Raw genomic sequence first — 17,340 nt, forward strand, 5'->3', positions numbered from 1 at the left:
TCTGCGTTCTGCACACACTCGGCATTCACAGCTCCCACATTCTGCACACACTCAGCATTCACAGCTCCTACATTCTGCACACACTCGCTGTGCACAGCTCCTGCATTCTGTACATGGTCATCATGCACGTCTCCAGCATTTTGTACACCCACAGACTCCGACAAATCAGTATTCTGCACACTCTCACTGTGAACAGCTCCAGCATTCTCCACACATTCCTCTTGCACAGCTCCTATTTTCGTCACACACTCAGACACATCTGCATTCTGCACACACTCAGACACATCTGCATTCTGCACACACTCAGACACATCTGCATTCTGCACACACTCAGACACATCTGCATTCTGCACACACTCAGACACATCTGCATTCTGCACACACTCAGACACATCTGCATTCTGCACACACTCAGACACATCTGCATTCTGCACACACTCAGACACATCTGCATTCTGCACACACTCAGACACATCTGCATTCTGCACACACTCAGACACATCTGCATTCTGCACACACTCAGACACATCTGCATTCTGCACACACTCAGACACATCTGCATTCTGCACACACTCAGACACATCTGCATTCTGCACACACTCACTATGTTGCACCCTCTCACTGTGCACAGCTCCTACATCCTGCACATAGTCATTATGAAGGTCTTCTCCAGCATTCTGTACATCTCCAGCATCGATGGATGTAGAATTTAATGCACAGCTGTGGTCAAGCGAACCAGAAATTCCTGTCTCAGTAAACATTCCCAGTGTTTCTTGGATCCCTTCTGTGGTTTTCAGTTTGCTGAGTGTGGCATTGACACACCAAACTGAAGTATCCGTTCCATTTTCCGATTCCTTCGTATAATCATCATTGGGAGTCTCGCCATTTTCATTGCCCGGAGACGCCATCTCTAAGCATACGGCAAACGTTTCGTCCTTGCTCTCAACTTTAGAATGTGTCTCTTCAGAACATTCCTCCCCTGCATGGTCCCAGTTGACAGGCACATCTATTTCACAATGACTTCCTTGCTTATGACATAAACCTCCGACTCTCTCTTCGTTTGCCAAAGTTTCCGGTCCAGCTGGAGAATGCTGATTTCCTATTTCAAGAGCATCCATCGTCAGAAACCTTGCAACTTTTACAAATATACTTTAAGTAACTTGAGAAAGCAGAATCTAAAGGACGTGGAATCTCAGTGTGCATAGTTCAGTGGCCAAACGCACTACATTCTTCAACAATCTTTCTGTACAAATGCTGGGGGGGTTGGGGGGGGGGAGGCGGAGAAGAGCTCAGCAAGTGATTACATGCACCATACATTTGAGTCGCACCCATCGTTATTTCTACTCATCAGCAAAATACTCCCATTCAACTACAAACTCAGTTGATCTCCTCTTGCACGCAACGATGAAGCCTGTCAGCTTTTATTAACCCAGTTGACAAAGTTTTGTCTAAACAATGTACCCCCCCACCTGTTATGTTCCAATTTTCATGAATAATAAAATATGCTGTAAGAACACTCGAACTCCAGGCAAATTGATTTTGTAATTGAAACACTCGCTTTTCCTGGGACAGACTAACTCTTACAAATGTAGCTGAGCGCGACTGCGGTTTCTCAGATGGAGTGTATGATACATATAAATGCACAGTCACTACACTTTACAATATATCCTGTGAAGCTCTTTGAGACTTGATAAGGCGCTGTAAGGATTATTGTATGATCTTTAGCGTTAAATGACCAGCCGGCAAATAAATGCATATAAAGGAAATTAGTATTAAAGTGCTGAATACCAATAGGACATAGAATAACAGCAGAGTCTGGGGAGCAGATGGTAGGTCAATCCGAAATGGAGGAGAGAGGCTCAATGGACGGAAATTGCAGAATAATTCTTGGGAATTTTAATAAAAATAAAAGGTTTGTTTATTACGAAACCTAGTGAAGGACTCAAGCCTGTCCCAGCTCCTTCAAGTAACTGTAGCAGACTATGCCACAAATTTGGATTACAACATGGTGAGGATGCAGCGAGCATGTGGAGATTAGGTGGAACATGCAATTGAATCTCAAACTAATTTTTCATGCGTGATTAACATTTTGCCCTGGGAGTAGCAACCAGCAAGGCTTTTCATTGACGGTGGAAGAGAGATTAACAAAGCAAGCAAATTACACTCTCAGCAAGTTTATGCAGCATGTAGATGAACCATTCAGATTGGGACCCCCCCCCCCACCCCATTGTTTGCTGTGTTAGCAGATCTCCAATGGAGGAGCAGATGGGGCTACCATTGACATCAGACATCGTTAGTTACAGAGGGATCAGGGCTCAGGTTAACAGCACTAAACGTCACTGTTCACAGGAGCATCAACTCTGCTGTGTAGTCCTGTGGTTAGAGCTCACACCTTTCAAGCGAGAGGACCTGGGATTGATTCCTGGGCAGGGCGAAACCTTGGGCAAGTTTCTTTACCCCACACAAACGCCTGTTTACCTAGTTGTAAGTAGGAACCCAGCTGTGAGTCAATTGGTGAATCGCTTTTCCAGGTGGGGAGTAATAATCCCTTCAAAAAAATAAAATAAATAATAATAATTTGGTCACTCAACAACAACAACAACAAGATTCCATTCCACTCAATCAATGACTGTTTGTGAGACACTGCTGTGCTACATTTCATCCACAAAATAAACTTTACAATATATCCTGTTAAGCGCTTTGAGATATCTCAAAGATGTGATAAGGCGCTATATCAATTACAAGGATTATTATTATTTACCAGAGTTGCTGTTTTTTACTGGGAGTCTTCCAAGTTCTTGTGGTGGCAGAAATCCTGTAGCCAACGGTGTTGATTCCTTCAGCGAGACGTCTTTCACATGCTAAGGAACAGGTTTCTCATTAGAAGTCACACCAAATAGTTTCTGATTTGTATTAAACATTACATTTATAATTACATATTTAGAATTTCACTCTTGTCTAGCAGAGAGCTCAGCAGATTGAGGTGGGAAGTGAGTGAGGGGAACAGAGTGAAACTTCTGTTGAGGAATTTGGTGAGAGTGGGAATTCTTGAGCAAGAGAGAACTTTTCTTTCCCTATACATTCCTGGGAAGTGGGTGTTAAGTAGTGAGAGCAAGGGACAAAAGGTGTTAAATTACTGATAGCAATTGAAATACTGGCAAAACAAACAACAACAACAAATTATATTTACACAGCGCCTTTTATGTCAGGAGGATGCTCCAAGGCGCTGGACAGTCAGGCATTTGGATCCGATCTGGGGGTTTGGATCACGACAACAACAACAACAACAACAAGATTCCATTTATAGAGCGCCTTTCACGTCAGGAGGACGTCCCAAGGCGCTGCACAGTTGGGTCATGACCCGAGCAGGGGACGGCGGGTGGAGGGCGGGGGTAGGCGGGTGACTGAAGGCGCAGTCTTGAGACAGGCCTTGAAGGAGGTAAGGGATGGGGCGAGGCGGAGGGACTGTGGGATGGAGTTCCAGGGGGTGGAGGCAAAGAGGCTGAAGGTTCGCCCGACAACTTTGGGGTGGGAGTGCCGAGGGATGTGAAGAAGGCCGGAGCCTGCTGAGCAGAGGGAGTGGAAAGGATGATATGGGGTTAGCAGGTCATAGAGGTAGGAAGGAGCAAGGCCATGGAGGGCTTTGAAGATGAGGATTTTGAACACTATCATTGCAACCTCACCTTTTCATTTTCCATATATAGTTCTTCTATCTCCTCGATTAACACTTCACTTTTTTCCAAAGGCTTTCTTTCCTCTTCATTCTCCTCCTCAGTCTTCAGCTCTGGTTCCGTCTGCAAGGGTTCTTCTAGGATATGAACAAAGACATAGCGTTTAATTGGAAGATTAAATGCATTATCAAGCATTAATTACAAATTACATTGAATTATAAGCACGGTAACAGATAATTTGGCCTAACTATCCATGCTGGTCTTTACACTAAACATGAGCCCCCACCACTCCTATTCCCTAATCCTATTTCCCATTCTTCCTCATCTATGCATCAAGTTTCTTCTTAAATAATAATTTTTGGATTGGATACAGCGCCTTATCTTGTCTTTGAGACGTCTCAAAGCACCTCACAATATATACTGGAAAGTGGATTGATTGTATATTTTGTGGACGAAACGTGGCAGCCAATTGTTCACAGCAGTGTCCCACAAACAGTTGTGGATTGAGTGACGAAATTATTAACATTTATTTTTGAAAAGCAATCCGTCAATCGATTAACAACCGGTTCCTACTTACTGCTAGGTTATCAGAGGCGCGTGTGTGGAGTAAAGAAACTTGCCTAAGGTTTCGCTCTGACTGCCCAGGAATCAAACTCAAGACCTTTCGCTTGTGAGGCGAGTGCTCTAACCAGTACAGACTCTACATGGTTAAATACATTGTTCCAGTAAGTGTCTGAAGATCTCTAACAGCTGACAACAACAACAAAATTACATTTATAGAGCGCCTTTCACGGGAGGACGTCCCAAAGCGCTGAACAGTCAGATGTTGGGGACCGAGAATGGGGGTGGGGTAGGGGTGAGGGAAGGCAGAGAGGTGGGAGGGAGACCAAATGCATGGTCGAAGAGAAGGGTCTTGAGACCAGCCTTGAAGGATGTAAGGGAGGAAGCGAGGTAAAGGGACCGTGGGAGGGAATTCCAGAGTGTGGAGGCAGAGAGGCTGAAAGCCCGGCCACCGATGGTAGGGCGAGTCAAGCGGGAGACATAGAGCAGGCCGGAGCCTGATGAGCGAAGGGAGCAGTCAGGTTGGTAGGGAGTCAGCAGGTCAGAGAGGTGGGAGGGGGCAAGGCCATGGATGGCCTTAAAGGTGAGGACGAGGATCTTGAACTCGATCCTCTGGGGGATGGGGAGCCAGTGGAGTTTGGCAAGGGTGGTAGTAATGGGGTCTGGCGAGGGTGGGAGTGATGGGGTCGCAGAGCCTGGTGCGTGAGAGTACACGAGCTGCAGAGTTTTGGATGATCTGCAGCTTGTGAAGGTAAGAGTTCGGAAGGTCGATAAGGAGAGAGTTCCCGAAATGAAGCCTTGAGGTGACGAATGCATGGGTAAGGGTTTCGGCAGCCTGAGGGGTGAGGCAGTGGCGGAGTCTGGCAATGTTGCGGAGGTGTTGGTAGGCAATGCCAGTCGTGGCGCGGAAATGGAGGAGAAAGGACAATTCAGGGTCAAACAAGACACCCAGGTTCCTGACTGGCTTAGTGACACCAAATTTGCTTGCTCAGTAAATTGATAGTTGAATCCAACTTCACATCCAACTTTGAGAATACCCACAATACTCCTCCTTCCACTGAGGCCCCAGTAACACAGAGAAAGATGCCCTTACCAGAGTGGTTGCGGTTCCTTTTGCCAGGGGCGATCTGCTCAGACATGAGAAACACTGGAGTGATACATGTCAAAGTCTTTGGAAATGGCTCTTGTGTAACCTAAAGGAACAAACCCATAAATAAATAATTAAATGCAGAGCATTTGTGTAATTTCCATCAACATTATAAATGATAATAATCTTTGCATTTGATATAGTGCCTTTTAACGTCTTTGAGACATCTCAAAGCGTTTCACAGAATGTACTGTAAAGTGAATTGACTGTATAGTTTGTGAGTGAAATGCGACAGCCAATTGTGCACAGTAGTGGTCCCACAGTCATGGATTAGGTGACCAACTTATTTCTTTTTTTAGAAAGGGATTTTTACAACTGGAAAAAACAATCTGTCAATTGACTAACAAGCAGGATTCTACTTACTGCTAGGTAACAGAGGCGTGTGTGAGGTGTAAGGAAACTTGCCAAACGTTTTGCCCTGCCCCTCTCGCTTGCAAGGCGAGCTCTATAGCCACTAAACTCACTTCATTCAATGCCTCACAAAATTGCCTTGCTACATCTCATCTGAACGATGGCGCTTTTGATTGTACAGAATATTGATCATTACCTGTGCCTTTTCCAGACCCGAATCACATTCTTTGGCATCTTCTGTCTCCAATTGTACTTCCTGCCCTCTGTTCACCTTCGCAGGGCTCACGTTCCCTGGCTCCTTCTCTGTCAGATCTAGCATGGATTCCACTACCACACAATCATCTGCAAGAGATAAACATGGGAACAAGTCTCAGTTATGAATACATGATAAGTAGCTATTCAGCCAATCAAACACATTCCAACAGTTTAAACATTTTATTATACCTCCTAATGGCATAGAATCATGGAAGATCTTTGAAAGAGCTGCCAACTAGTCCCATTCCCCGCTCTTACTCCATAGCCCTGCAAAGTTTTCCTTTTTACAACAACAACAACAACAACAAGATTCCATTTATAAAGCGCCTTTCACGTCAGGAGGATGTCCCAAGGCGCTGCACAGTTGGGTCATGACCCGAGCAGGGGGGAAATGGTCAGGGTGAGGGGAGGGAAGGGAGGGAGCGAGGAGGGGGGAAATGGTCAGGGTGAGGGGAGGGAAGGGAGGGAGCGAGGAGGGGAAGAGAGTCGAGAGGGGAGCTGAAGGCACGGTCAAAGAGAAAGGTTTTGAGACCGGCCTTGAAGGAGGAAAGGGAGGAAGCGGCGAAGGCACTGGGGATGGAGTTCCAGAGCCTGGGGCTGAGAGGCTGAAGGCCCGACCACCGATGGTAGGGCGGTTGGGGCGGGGGACGTGGAGCAGACCGGAGCCAGAGGAACGGAGGGTACGGGCAGGTAGGTAGGGGGATAGTAGGTTGGAGAGGTAGGAGGGAGCAAGGCCGTGAATGGCCTTGTAGGTGAGGATGAGGATCTTGAAATCAATCCTCTGGGGGATGGGGAGCCAGTGGAGGCGAGCGAGGGTGGGAGTGATGTGGTCGCGAAGCCTGGTGCGGGACAGTACACGAGCTGCAGAGTTCTGAATGACCTGCAGCTTGTGGAGGGAGGTGGCGGGAAGGCCGGCGAGGAGAGAGTTCCCATAGTCCAGCCTTGAGGTGACAAAGGCGTGGACCAGGGTTTCAGCAGCGTGAGGGGTGAGGTAGTGCCGTAGTCTGGCGATGTTCCGGAGGTGATGGAAGGCGGTGCCAGTTGTGGTGCGGATGTGAGGGAGAAAGGACAGCTCAGGGTCGAACAAAACGCCGAGGTTCCTGACTGGCTTTGAGAGGTGGAGAGTGCAGCCTTGGATGCTGATGGTGTCAGCGCCTGAGGTGCGGAGGCGCTGACGTGAGCCAATCAGGAGGGCCTCGGTTTTTCGCACGTTGAGCTGAAGAAAGTTGTCTCTCGTCCAGGACTCGATGTCGGACAGGCAGCTGTCAGGACATCGGTGGTCGTGGAGTTGAGAGTAGAGGAGGAAAGGTAGAGTTGGGTGTCATCCGCATACATGTGGAAGTTAACTCCATGTCTGCGGATGATGTCACCAAGGGGGAGCATATAGAGGGTGAAGAGGAGGGGACCGAGGACAGAGCCCTGAGGGACACCACATGAGACAGTACGGGGGGTGGAGGAGAAGCCATTCGTCGAGACAAAGTGAAGACGGTGGAAAGGTACGACCTAAACCATTCAAGGACAGTGCCTTGAAGGTTGAGGTGGGAGGACAAGCGGTGGAGTAGGATAGCGTGGTCGACCGTATCGAATGCTGCCGATAGGTCGAGGAGGACGAGGAGACAGAGGGAGCCCTGGTCACAGATGGTCAGGATATCATTGGTGACCTTGACCAGGGCAGTTTCTGTGCTATGGGCAGCACGGAAACCTGACTGAAGGGGTTCAAAAAGAGAATGGGTGGAAAGGAAAGAGCGCAGTTGGGAGGCGACAACTCTTTCCAAGACCTTGGAGAGAAAGGGGAGGTTGGAGATGGGCCGGTAGCTTGATAGCTGCGACGCATCAAGGGAGGGTTTTTTCAGGGTGGGCGTGATGATGGCAGTTTTTAATGGAATGGGGACAGAGCCAGAGGAGAGGGACAGGTTTATGATGTCAGTGATATGTGGGGCAAGAAAGTGGAGCTGGGAGATAAGGAGTGGAGTGGGGATGGGGTCAAGGGAGCAGGTGGTTGGTTTTAGGGATAGGATGAGTTCAGTGACAGAGGGTGGGGAAACGGGTACGAAGGTGTGTAGGGGAGGATGGGTAGGAGTCGGAGTGTGGGAGGGGTGGGTGGTGGGTGGAAGTTGGAGGGGAAGTGACCGCGGAGCGGATTCCCTTGATCTTGGATTCAAGGAAATCCAGCATCTCCTCGCAGTGAAGGTTGGAGGAGATGACCTGCGCGGGGTGGCGGGGGGGACGGAGGAGTCGGGTTGTGGTGGAAAACAGTAGCCTGGGGTTGTTCTTCGCCTCCAGGATTATCCTGGAGTAGAAGGACGACTTGGCCGAGGCTAGAGTGGAGCGGTAAATTTTGAGGAGGTCCAGCCAGATTTGTCGGTGGACCGTTAGGCCAGATTTGACACAGGTGCGTTCAGCAGCCCGCACCTGGCTTTTCAGTGAGCGGAGGTGGGTGGTGTACCAGGGGGAGGAGCGGGAGTAGGAGACAGTGCGGGAAGTGATGGGGGCAAGAGTATCGAGTGTGGAGGAGAGGGTATTGTGGAGGAGGGAGAGAGGAGAAGAGGGGTCGGTGAGGGTTGAAGGCCAGAGGGAGAGGAGTTCAGAGGACTCCAAGGCATCGGTTAGGGATTGTGGGGGTAACTTCTTCCAAGGGCGGTAGAAGATGGTGGTGGGTCTGGTGGAGGTGGGGAGGGGGGTGGAGGTGGTGAAGGAGATGAAGTAGTGGTCAGAGATGGCCTTGTCGGTAATAGTGACATCCGAGACACTGAGGCCCCGGGTGATCACCAAATCGAGTGGGTGGCCGTGACTGTGAGTGGGGGAGTTTATGTGTAAGGAGAGGTTGAGTGAGGAGAGCAGGGAAGAGAAGTCTGTGGAGATGGAGCAGGAGGGGGTGAAGTGTAGGTTAAAGTCGCCCAGGATGATGAGGCGATCAGAGGAGAGGCAAAGAGATGTGAGGAGTGTTGAAATGTCAGAGATGAAGGTGGGAGAGGTTTTAGGGGGCCGGTAGAGGAGGAGGATTTTAAGGGAGAGGAATGAGGGGTGGGAGAGGGTGAGGTGCTCAAAGGAGGGGAAAGAGCCAGTGGAGTAGGGGGATAGGGCAAGTGGTGTCCTTGAGATAAGGGCAACACCACCGCCACGGCGGTTGGGGCGGGGGATGTGGTGGGAGGTGTAGCCGGGTGGTGTGGCCTCCGTGAGGGGGAAGGTGTCGCCTGGGGTGAGCCAGGTTTCCGTTAAGGCCATGATATCAACGTTCTCATCAAGGATGAGATCGTTGATGACCAGGGCCTTGTTGCAGAGGGAGCGGACATTTTGCAGTCCGATGTGGAGGGAGCGGTTGACAGAAGGGTGTGTGGGAGGGGAGGGGGGTCCAGGTTGTGAGGCAGGGGTGGGGGGAATGGGGATGAGAGGTTAACTCCCCGGGTCTGTGTCCGGGGTGGCTGGCGAGTGTGGTGGGGAATGGGGCAGTCGGTGTGGCTGCTGCTGGACAGCCAACGCCGAGTGCCACGGTGAGCCCGGCGGAGGATTCCCAGGCTGGAGCAGAGGGAGGTTGTGGGAGGGTCAAGTGGGGATAGAAGACGAGAGGGACGGAGAGAGAGGAGGAGAGAGATGCAGAGGGGGGAGGGTTTGGGCGGAGAGAGGAGGGGGGGGGAGGGAGGGGGTGAGGGGGCTCGGGTCAAAGCGGCAGCCATAGTGCGCACGCGGGGACCGGGAGCGAGCGGTCAGGTGGATGGCATTATCCCGTAGATTGGGGCAGCGAACCCAACAGGACCATAGTGGGCTCTGATGTGAGCCCTGGTGGGGGGGGGCGCAGAGGGTTTTTTTTTTTTGCGCGCGCACTCACCTGAAAACTAATCTATGACGTCAGCGGTTCCCCCGCTCCGCCTCCAGACCACCCCCTCCCCTCCCCCCCCCCAGCTGAACTCGCTCCGGCGTCGAGTTTAAGTACCTGGGTCAGTAGGTCAAGACAGTAGGTACAAGACACCCAGGTTCCTGACTGGCTTAGTGACACCAAATTTGCTTGCTCAGTAAATTGATAGTTGAATCCAACTTCACATCCAACTTTGAGAATACCCACAATACTCCTCCTTCCACTGAGGCCCCAGTAACACAGAGAAAGATGCCCTTACCAGAGTGGTTGCTGTTCCTTTTGCCAGGGGCGATCTGCTCAGACATGAGAAACACTGGAGTGATACATCTCAAAGTCTTTGGAAATGGCTCTTGTGTAACCTAAAGGAACAAACCCATAAATAAATAATTAAATGCAGAGCATTTGTGTAATTTCCATCAACATTATAAATGATAATAATCTTTGCATTTGATATAGTGCCTTTTAATGTCTTTGAGACATCTCAAAGCGTTTCACAGAATGTACTGTAAAGTGAATTGACTGTATAGTTTGTGAGTGAAATGCGGCAGCCAATTGTGCACAGTTGTGGTCCCACAGTCATGGATTAGGTGACCAACTTATTTCTTTTTTTAGAAAGGGATTATTACCACTGGAAAAAACAATCTGTCAATTGACTAACAAGCAGGTTTCTACTTACTGCTAGGTAACAGAGGCGTGTGTGAGGTGTAAGGAAACTTGCCAAACGTTTTGCCCTGCCCCTCTCGCTTGCAAGGCGAGCTCTATAGCCACTAAACTCACTTCATTCAATGCCTCACAAAATTGCCTTGCTACATCTCATCTGAACGATGGCGCTTTTGATTGTACAGAATATTGATCATTACCTGTGCCTTTTCCAGACCCGAATCACATTTTTTGGCATCTTCTGTCTCCAATTGTACTTCCTGCCCTCTGTTCACCTTCGCAGGGCTCACGTTCCCTGGCACCTTCTCTGTCAGATCTAGCATGGATTCCACTACCACACATTCATCTGCAAGAGATAAACATGGGAACAAGTCTCAGTTATGAATACATGATAAGTAGCTATTCAGCCAATCAAACACATTCCAACAGTTTAAACATTTTATTATACCTCCTAATGGCATAGAATCATGGAGGATCTTTGAAAGAGCTGCCAACTAGTCCCATTCCCCGCTCTTACTCCATAGCCCTGCAAAGTTTTCCTTTTTAAGTACCTATCCAACTCCCTTTTGAAAGCTACTATCGAATCTGCTCCACCACCCTTTGAGGCAATGCATTCAAGATCATAACATCTCTCTGGGTTAGAAAAAATCTGTTTGCCACCCATCTGGTTCTTTTGCCACTTATCTTAAACCTGACTGCTCTGGATTTCGAGCCACCTGCTAGAGGAAACAATTTCTCCCTATTTACTCTATCAAAACCTCTCATAATGTTGAACACCTCTATTAAATCGTCCTTCAACCTTCTCTGCTCTAAGGAGAACAATCCCACCTTTGTGGAGTCCTGCAGCTCAATGGTTAGAGCACTTGTCTCGCAAGCGAGAGACCTGGGTTCGATTCCCGGCAGGTCGTAAAACCTTGGGCAAGTTTCCACACTCCACACACCTGATAATAATCTCTCAAAAAAGGAACAACAATAAATTGGTCATTTCAATCCACGACTGTTCCTGGGACACTGCTGTGCGCAATTGGCTGCCACAATTTGCCCACAAATATACAGTCAATGCACTTTACAGTATATTGTGTGAAGCGCTTGAGATATCAAGAAGACGTGAAAAGCGCTGTATCAAATGCAAGGATTATTATTATTGTTCTCTAGTCTCTCCACATAACTGAAGTCCCTCATCCCCGGTGTAATTGTGATAAATTTCCTTTGCACCCTCTCCAAAGCTGACACCCTTCCCAAAGAGTGGTGCCCAGAATTGGACACAATACTCCAGCTGAGGCCTAACCAGTGATTTATAAAGATTTAGCATAATTTTGTTGCTTTTGTGCTCTATAAAGCCAAGGATCCCATTTTTTTTAAAAAACAGATTTATCAATTTGTCCTACCACCTTTACCCTACAAGTACCTTAAAGTGTCCATAATATTAAATTTGCATTTGATTTGCATTCACCTTATCACATCTTCGAGACGTCGCAAAGCGCTTCACAGAATTCATAGACTGTAAAGTGAATAGACTGTAAATCTTGTGGGAAAAACTCGGCAGGTATTGTGCACAATCCAAACAGTCACACTCATGGGTTGAGTGTCCTAATTATTATAATTTTTTAATTTATTTTGGAAGGGATTATTACCCCCAGACTAACAAGTGGGTTCCTTCCAACTGCTAGGTAAACAGAGGCGTAAGTGTGGAATAAGTAAGCATTCCTAAGGTTTCGCCCTGACCCGCTGAGAATCAAACCCAGGTCCTATCGCTTGCAAGGCGAGTGGTCTAACCACGACGCTATAGGACTCCACGTCTATCTCCATTTTAAACATCTCAATTGATTCTATCTGCATGGCCACTTCATATTCTCACACCCACAATCAAGACACTTCTTTTAGTTGAAGCAGACACCACTACTGGTCTCTACATGACATTGCTTTACCTGACTCAGAACCTGAATCAGCCTCCGGGGTCCAGACTGCCACTTTTGCTGGTGTAGTGCTGTATAGAACATCTTGAGACTTCCTTGGAGATCGTGTTGTAATCTAAACATGACCAAAATTGATATTAAATTAATTTATTGGCTTGCCATAAAGAAAAGTAAATAATTTTTTATACATCTGATATTTTATAGAATATCCTCACATCTTAGAATTAAGAAATATATGCTAGTCTCTTACCTTGCTGTCTTCAGGAGGTTGAATTTCAATAACTCTATTCCGTAACCGCATTCTAGGAGTCTAGTAATTAAAAACAAGAGATTATTTGTCAATTTACTCCCCTTGTCTTCTGAAGGAATTAACATTACATCCTCAAATCATCAAAAAAATTTATTACTTCTCTCAATGCCTCACAAAATTATTCTAGTTTGATCTTGGGCCTTGCATTGAGACGTCTAACAGGGCTTTCAGCACGCAACTATTCGTACCTCTTGAATCTTGGCATCTGGAATCGCAGTCTCTTTACTACTTAACGACTGTTTTTCAGACGTCTGAAAGCACAAAATAACTGTTGTTAATGAGACAGCCACCATTCAGCAGGTGAAGTTCCATTCCCACAGTCCCTTCGACTCCCTCCCCTATTTCTAGGCACGTCAAGACCCAACTCTTTGACCAGACTTTCAGACATCTTTTCCCCTCCCCATCCCACCTCCCTTGACTCCTGCCCCCAGCTTGGCTGCCCAGCCCGGGTTGTTGATGAGAAAAATGCGCTGAATAAATAATAACGCTTGCATTTGATATAGCGCCCTTATCACATCTTCAAGATATCTCAAACGCTTCACAGAATATAGTGTAAAGTGAATTGACTGTATATTTTGAGGATGAAATACAGCAGCCAATTGCACACAGCAATCATGGATTGAGTGACCAAATTGTCATTGTTTTAAGGGATTATTATCCCTGGAAAAGCGATCCACCAATACCCCAAGAGTTCAATGAAAGTTCCAAGTGAAAGGCCATGGCAGTTTTTCCACAAGTATTTGGTCAACTCGCAGGCGCTAACGCAAGCCAAGAGCAAAGTGGGTAAAAAACACAGGTTCATTAGTTTGCAGGCTCTTGCTCTTTAGGCTACGCATCTATTCAACTGCATTCTGGCACTTAATAATAACAGGGCGTCTTTGTAACAAAGCAAGTATTTTTCATCCTCCTGTATATAACAAATGTTGTTACTGGAACAAAAATATTGCTTATAATGTTTCATAAGCCCAGCATTTGGCCCTCTGCAGCCAAAAGGTTGGACCCACACTGGCTTAAGACTATGTGATTCCAAGTCCTGACAGGGGGCTTGAACCCACAACCTTCTGATGCGGAGGCAAGGATGCTACCACTGAGCCAGGTTGACACACTGCACTTTTGATTGTACAGAATACTGATCATTACCTCTGTCGTTTCCAGATCTGAATCACATTTTTTGGCATCTTCTGTCTCCAATTGTACTTCCTGCCCTCTGTTCACTTTCGCAGGGCTCACGTTCCCTGGCTCCTTCTCTGTCAGATCCAGTCTGGACTCCAATACCACACATTCATCTGAAAGAGATAAACATGGGAAAAAGTCTCAGTTATGAACACAAGATGATAAGTAGCTATTCAACCAATCAAGCACATTCCTGTAGTTTAGTGGTTAGAGCGCTCGCCTCGCAAGCGAGGGGTGAAACCTTGGGTAAGCTTCCTTACTACATTCCACATGCCTCTGTTTACATAGTTAGTCGATTGGTGGATCGTTTTCTGCGGATAATAACCCCTCCAAAGAATTAATGTGTCGCTAAATCCATGACTGTTTGTGGGACACCGCATGTTCTTAATTGGCTGAAACATTTCACCTGCAAAATATAGTCAATTCACTTCACAGTATATCCTGTGAAGAGCTTTGAGAAGTCTCGAAGACTATATCAAATACAAGGATTAATATTAAACATCCCAATTGATTCTGCCTGTAAGGCCTCTGAAGTAGTGCAATTCAGATTCTCACAGGCACTGTATATTAGGATTAGCAGAACAGTAAGTAACCTGTGATTGGGAAGAGAGGACACAATATAACACTCTTACCTGCCACTCAGTAATTCTACAATAAAAGTGATCTGATATCCGCACCAAATAAGGTTCTCGCAGACCCTCCAGCTAAGATCAGCTAACTCAACACACATTATGGACTGAATAACTCCTTTTAGATGAAGCAGACACCGGTCTCTACATTTTCTGCCTACCCTACGGAACTCCATCCCACATTCCTTGCGCCTCCCTCCCTCCCTTGCTCCTTCAACAACAACTCGCAATTATATAGCGCCCTCCACACAGGGTAACGCCTCAGATTGCTTAACAGTAGCGGAGCCCGACTCCAGCGTATCTCAACTTCAAGGCGTCTCAAAACCTTCCTCTTCCTCCCCGATTCCAAACTCCAGCTCAGGTCCAAATCCCTGACTGTCCAGCGCCCCGGGATCTTCCTGAGGTGAAAGGTGCTGTATAAGTGTAAATTTTGCATTGTATGGTGCACGACATTGCTTTACCTGAATCAGAACCTGAATCAGCCTCTGGGCTCCAGACTGCCCCTTTTGTTGGTGTAGTGCCATTAAGAGGAACATCTTGAGAGTTCCTTTGAGATGGTCTTGTAATCTAAATATGACCAAAAATTAATGTTATTTTTTCCTTGGCTTTCCATAAAGGAAAAGTAAATATTTTATTATCCATCATTGAGACATTTTAGAAAAACCTCTCACGTCTCAGAATAATTAAGAAATGTATTCATCTGCTACAACAACAACAACAACAACAAGATTCCACTTATAGAGCGCCTTTCACGTCAGGAGGACGTCCCAAGGCGCTGCACAGTTGGGTCATGACCCGAGCAGGGGGGAAATGGTCAGGGTGAGGGGAGGGAAGGGAGGGAGAGAGGAGGGGGAAATGGTCAGGGTGAGGGGAGGGAAGGGAGGGAGCGAGGAGGAGGAAGAGAGTCGAGAGGGGAGCTGAAGGCACGGTCAAAGAGAAAGGTTTTGAGACCGGCCTTGAAGGAGGAAAGGGAGGAAGCAAGGCGAAGGCACTGGGGGATGGAGTTCCAGAGCCTGGGGGCTGAGAGGCTGAAGGCCCGACCACCGATAGTAGGGCGGTTGGGGCGGGGGACGTGGAGCAGACCGGAGCCAGAGGAACGGAGGGTACGGGCAGGTAGGTAGGGGGATAGTAGGTTGGAGAGGTAGGAGGGAGCAAGGCCGTGAATGGCCTTGTAGGTGAGGATGAGGATCTTGAAATCAATCCTCTGGGGGATGGGGAGCCAGTGGAGGCGAGCGAGGGTGGGAGTGATGTGGTCCCGAAGCCTGGTGCGGGACAGTACACGAGCTGCAGAGTTCTGAATGACCTGCAGCTTGTGGAGGGAGGGGCGGGAAGGCCGGCGAGGAGAGAGTTCCCATAGTCCAGCCTTGAGGTGACAAAGGCGTGAACCAGGGTTTCAGCAGCGTGAGGGGTGAGGTAGTGCCGTAATCTGGCGATATTCCGGAGGTGATGGAAGGCGGTGCCAGTTGTGGTGCGGATGTGAGGGAGAAAGGACAGCTCAGGGTCGAACAAAACGCCGAGGTTCCTGACTGGCTTTGAGAGGTGGAGAGTGCAGCCTTGGATGCTGATGGTGTCAGCGCCTGAGGTGCGGAGGCGCTGACGTGAGCCAATCAGGAGGGCCTCGGTTTTTCGCACGTTGAGCTGAAGAAAGTTGTCTCTCGTCCAGGACTCGATGTCGGACAGGCAGGCTGTCAGGACATCGGTGGTCGTGGAGTTGAGAGTAGAGGAGGAAAGGTAGAGTTGGGTGTCATCCGCATACATGTGGAAGTTAACCCCATGTTTGCGGATGATGTCACCGAGGGGGAGCATATAGAGGGTGAAGAGGAGGGGACCGAGGACAGAGCCCTGAGGGACACCACATGAGACAGTACGGGGGGTGGAGGAGAAGCCATTCGTTGAGACGAAGTGAAGACGGTGGGAAAGGTAAGAGCTAAACCATTCAAGGACAGTGCCTTGAAGGTTGAGGTGGGAGGACAAGCGGTGGAGTAGGATAGCGTGGTCGACCGTATCGAATGCTGCCGATAGGTCGAGGAGGACGAGGAGACAGAGGGAGCCCTGGTCACAGATGGTCAGGATATCATTGGTGACCTTGACCAGGGCAGTTTCTGTGCTATGAGCAGCACGGAAACCTGACTGAAGGGGTTCAAAAAGAGAATGGGTGGAGAGGAAAGAGCGCAGTTGGGAGGCGACAACTCTTTCCAAGACCTTGGAGAGAAAGGGGAGGTTGGAGATGGGCCGGTAGCTTGATAGCTGCGACGCATCAAGGGAGGGTTTTTTCAGGGTGGGCGTGATGATGGCAGTTTTTAATGGAATGGGGACAGAGCCAGAGGAGAGGGACAGGTTTATGATGTCAGTGATGTGTGGGGCAAGAAAATGGAGCTGGGAGATAAGGAGTGGAGTGGGGATGGGGTCAAGGGAGCAGGTGGTTGGTTTTAGGGATAGGATGAGTTCAGTGACAGAGGGTGGGGAAACGGGTACGAAGGTGTGTAGGGGAGGATGGGTAGGAGTCGGAGTGTGGGAGGGAAGGGGTGGGTGGTGGGTGGAAGTTGGAGGGGAAGTGACCGCGGAGCGGATTCCCTTGATCTTGGATTCAAGGAAATCCAGCATCTCCTCGCAGTGAAGGTTGGAGGAGATGACCTGCGCGGGGTGGCGGGGGGGACGGAGGAGTCGGGATGTGGTGGAAAACAGTAGCCTGGGGTTGTTCTTCGCCTCCAGGATTATCCTGGAGTAGAAGGACGACTTGGCCGAGGCTAGAGTGGAGCGGTAAATTTTGAGGAGGTCCAGCCAGATTTGTCGGTGGACCGTTAGGCCAGATTT

General features: G+C 48.5%; 1 protein-coding gene across 12 annotated transcripts in view; it reads right to left on the reverse strand.

Annotated features, from left to right (window-relative positions):
• The window catches only part of LOC103190422 (DNA ligase 1), a 50,636-nt gene that overhangs the window by 28,920 nt on the left and 4,376 nt on the right, over window positions 1-17,340 (reverse strand). For 11 of the 12 annotated variants that reach the window (XM_042345352.1, XM_042345345.1, XM_042345347.1 and 8 more), the window contains 11 exons: window positions 14,988-15,093; window positions 13,865-14,010; window positions 12,913-12,975; window positions 12,665-12,724; window positions 12,427-12,529; window positions 10,699-10,844; window positions 10,098-10,197; window positions 5,927-6,072; window positions 5,326-5,425; window positions 3,684-3,808; window positions 2,762-2,861 (listed from right to left, as the gene is read on the reverse strand). In XM_042345352.1, coding sequence (XP_042201286.1) covers window positions 2,762-2,861; window positions 3,684-3,808; window positions 5,326-5,425; window positions 5,927-6,072; window positions 10,098-10,197; window positions 10,699-10,844; window positions 12,427-12,529; window positions 12,665-12,724; window positions 12,913-12,975; window positions 13,865-14,010; window positions 14,988-15,093 — 1,195 coding nt within the window. The remainder of the gene's footprint in view (window positions 1-2,761; window positions 2,862-3,683; window positions 3,809-5,325; window positions 5,426-5,926; window positions 6,073-10,097; window positions 10,198-10,698; window positions 10,845-12,426; window positions 12,530-12,664; window positions 12,725-12,912; window positions 12,976-13,864; window positions 14,011-14,987; window positions 15,094-17,340) is intronic. The other variant, XM_042345351.1, reaches the window with a different exon arrangement.

The sequence above is a fragment of the Callorhinchus milii genome, unplaced genomic scaffold, assembly GCF_018977255.1.
Source record: "Callorhinchus milii isolate IMCB2004 unplaced genomic scaffold, IMCB_Cmil_1.0 Scaffold41, whole genome shotgun sequence".
Taxonomy (NCBI): domain Eukaryota; kingdom Metazoa; phylum Chordata; class Chondrichthyes; order Chimaeriformes; family Callorhinchidae; genus Callorhinchus; species Callorhinchus milii.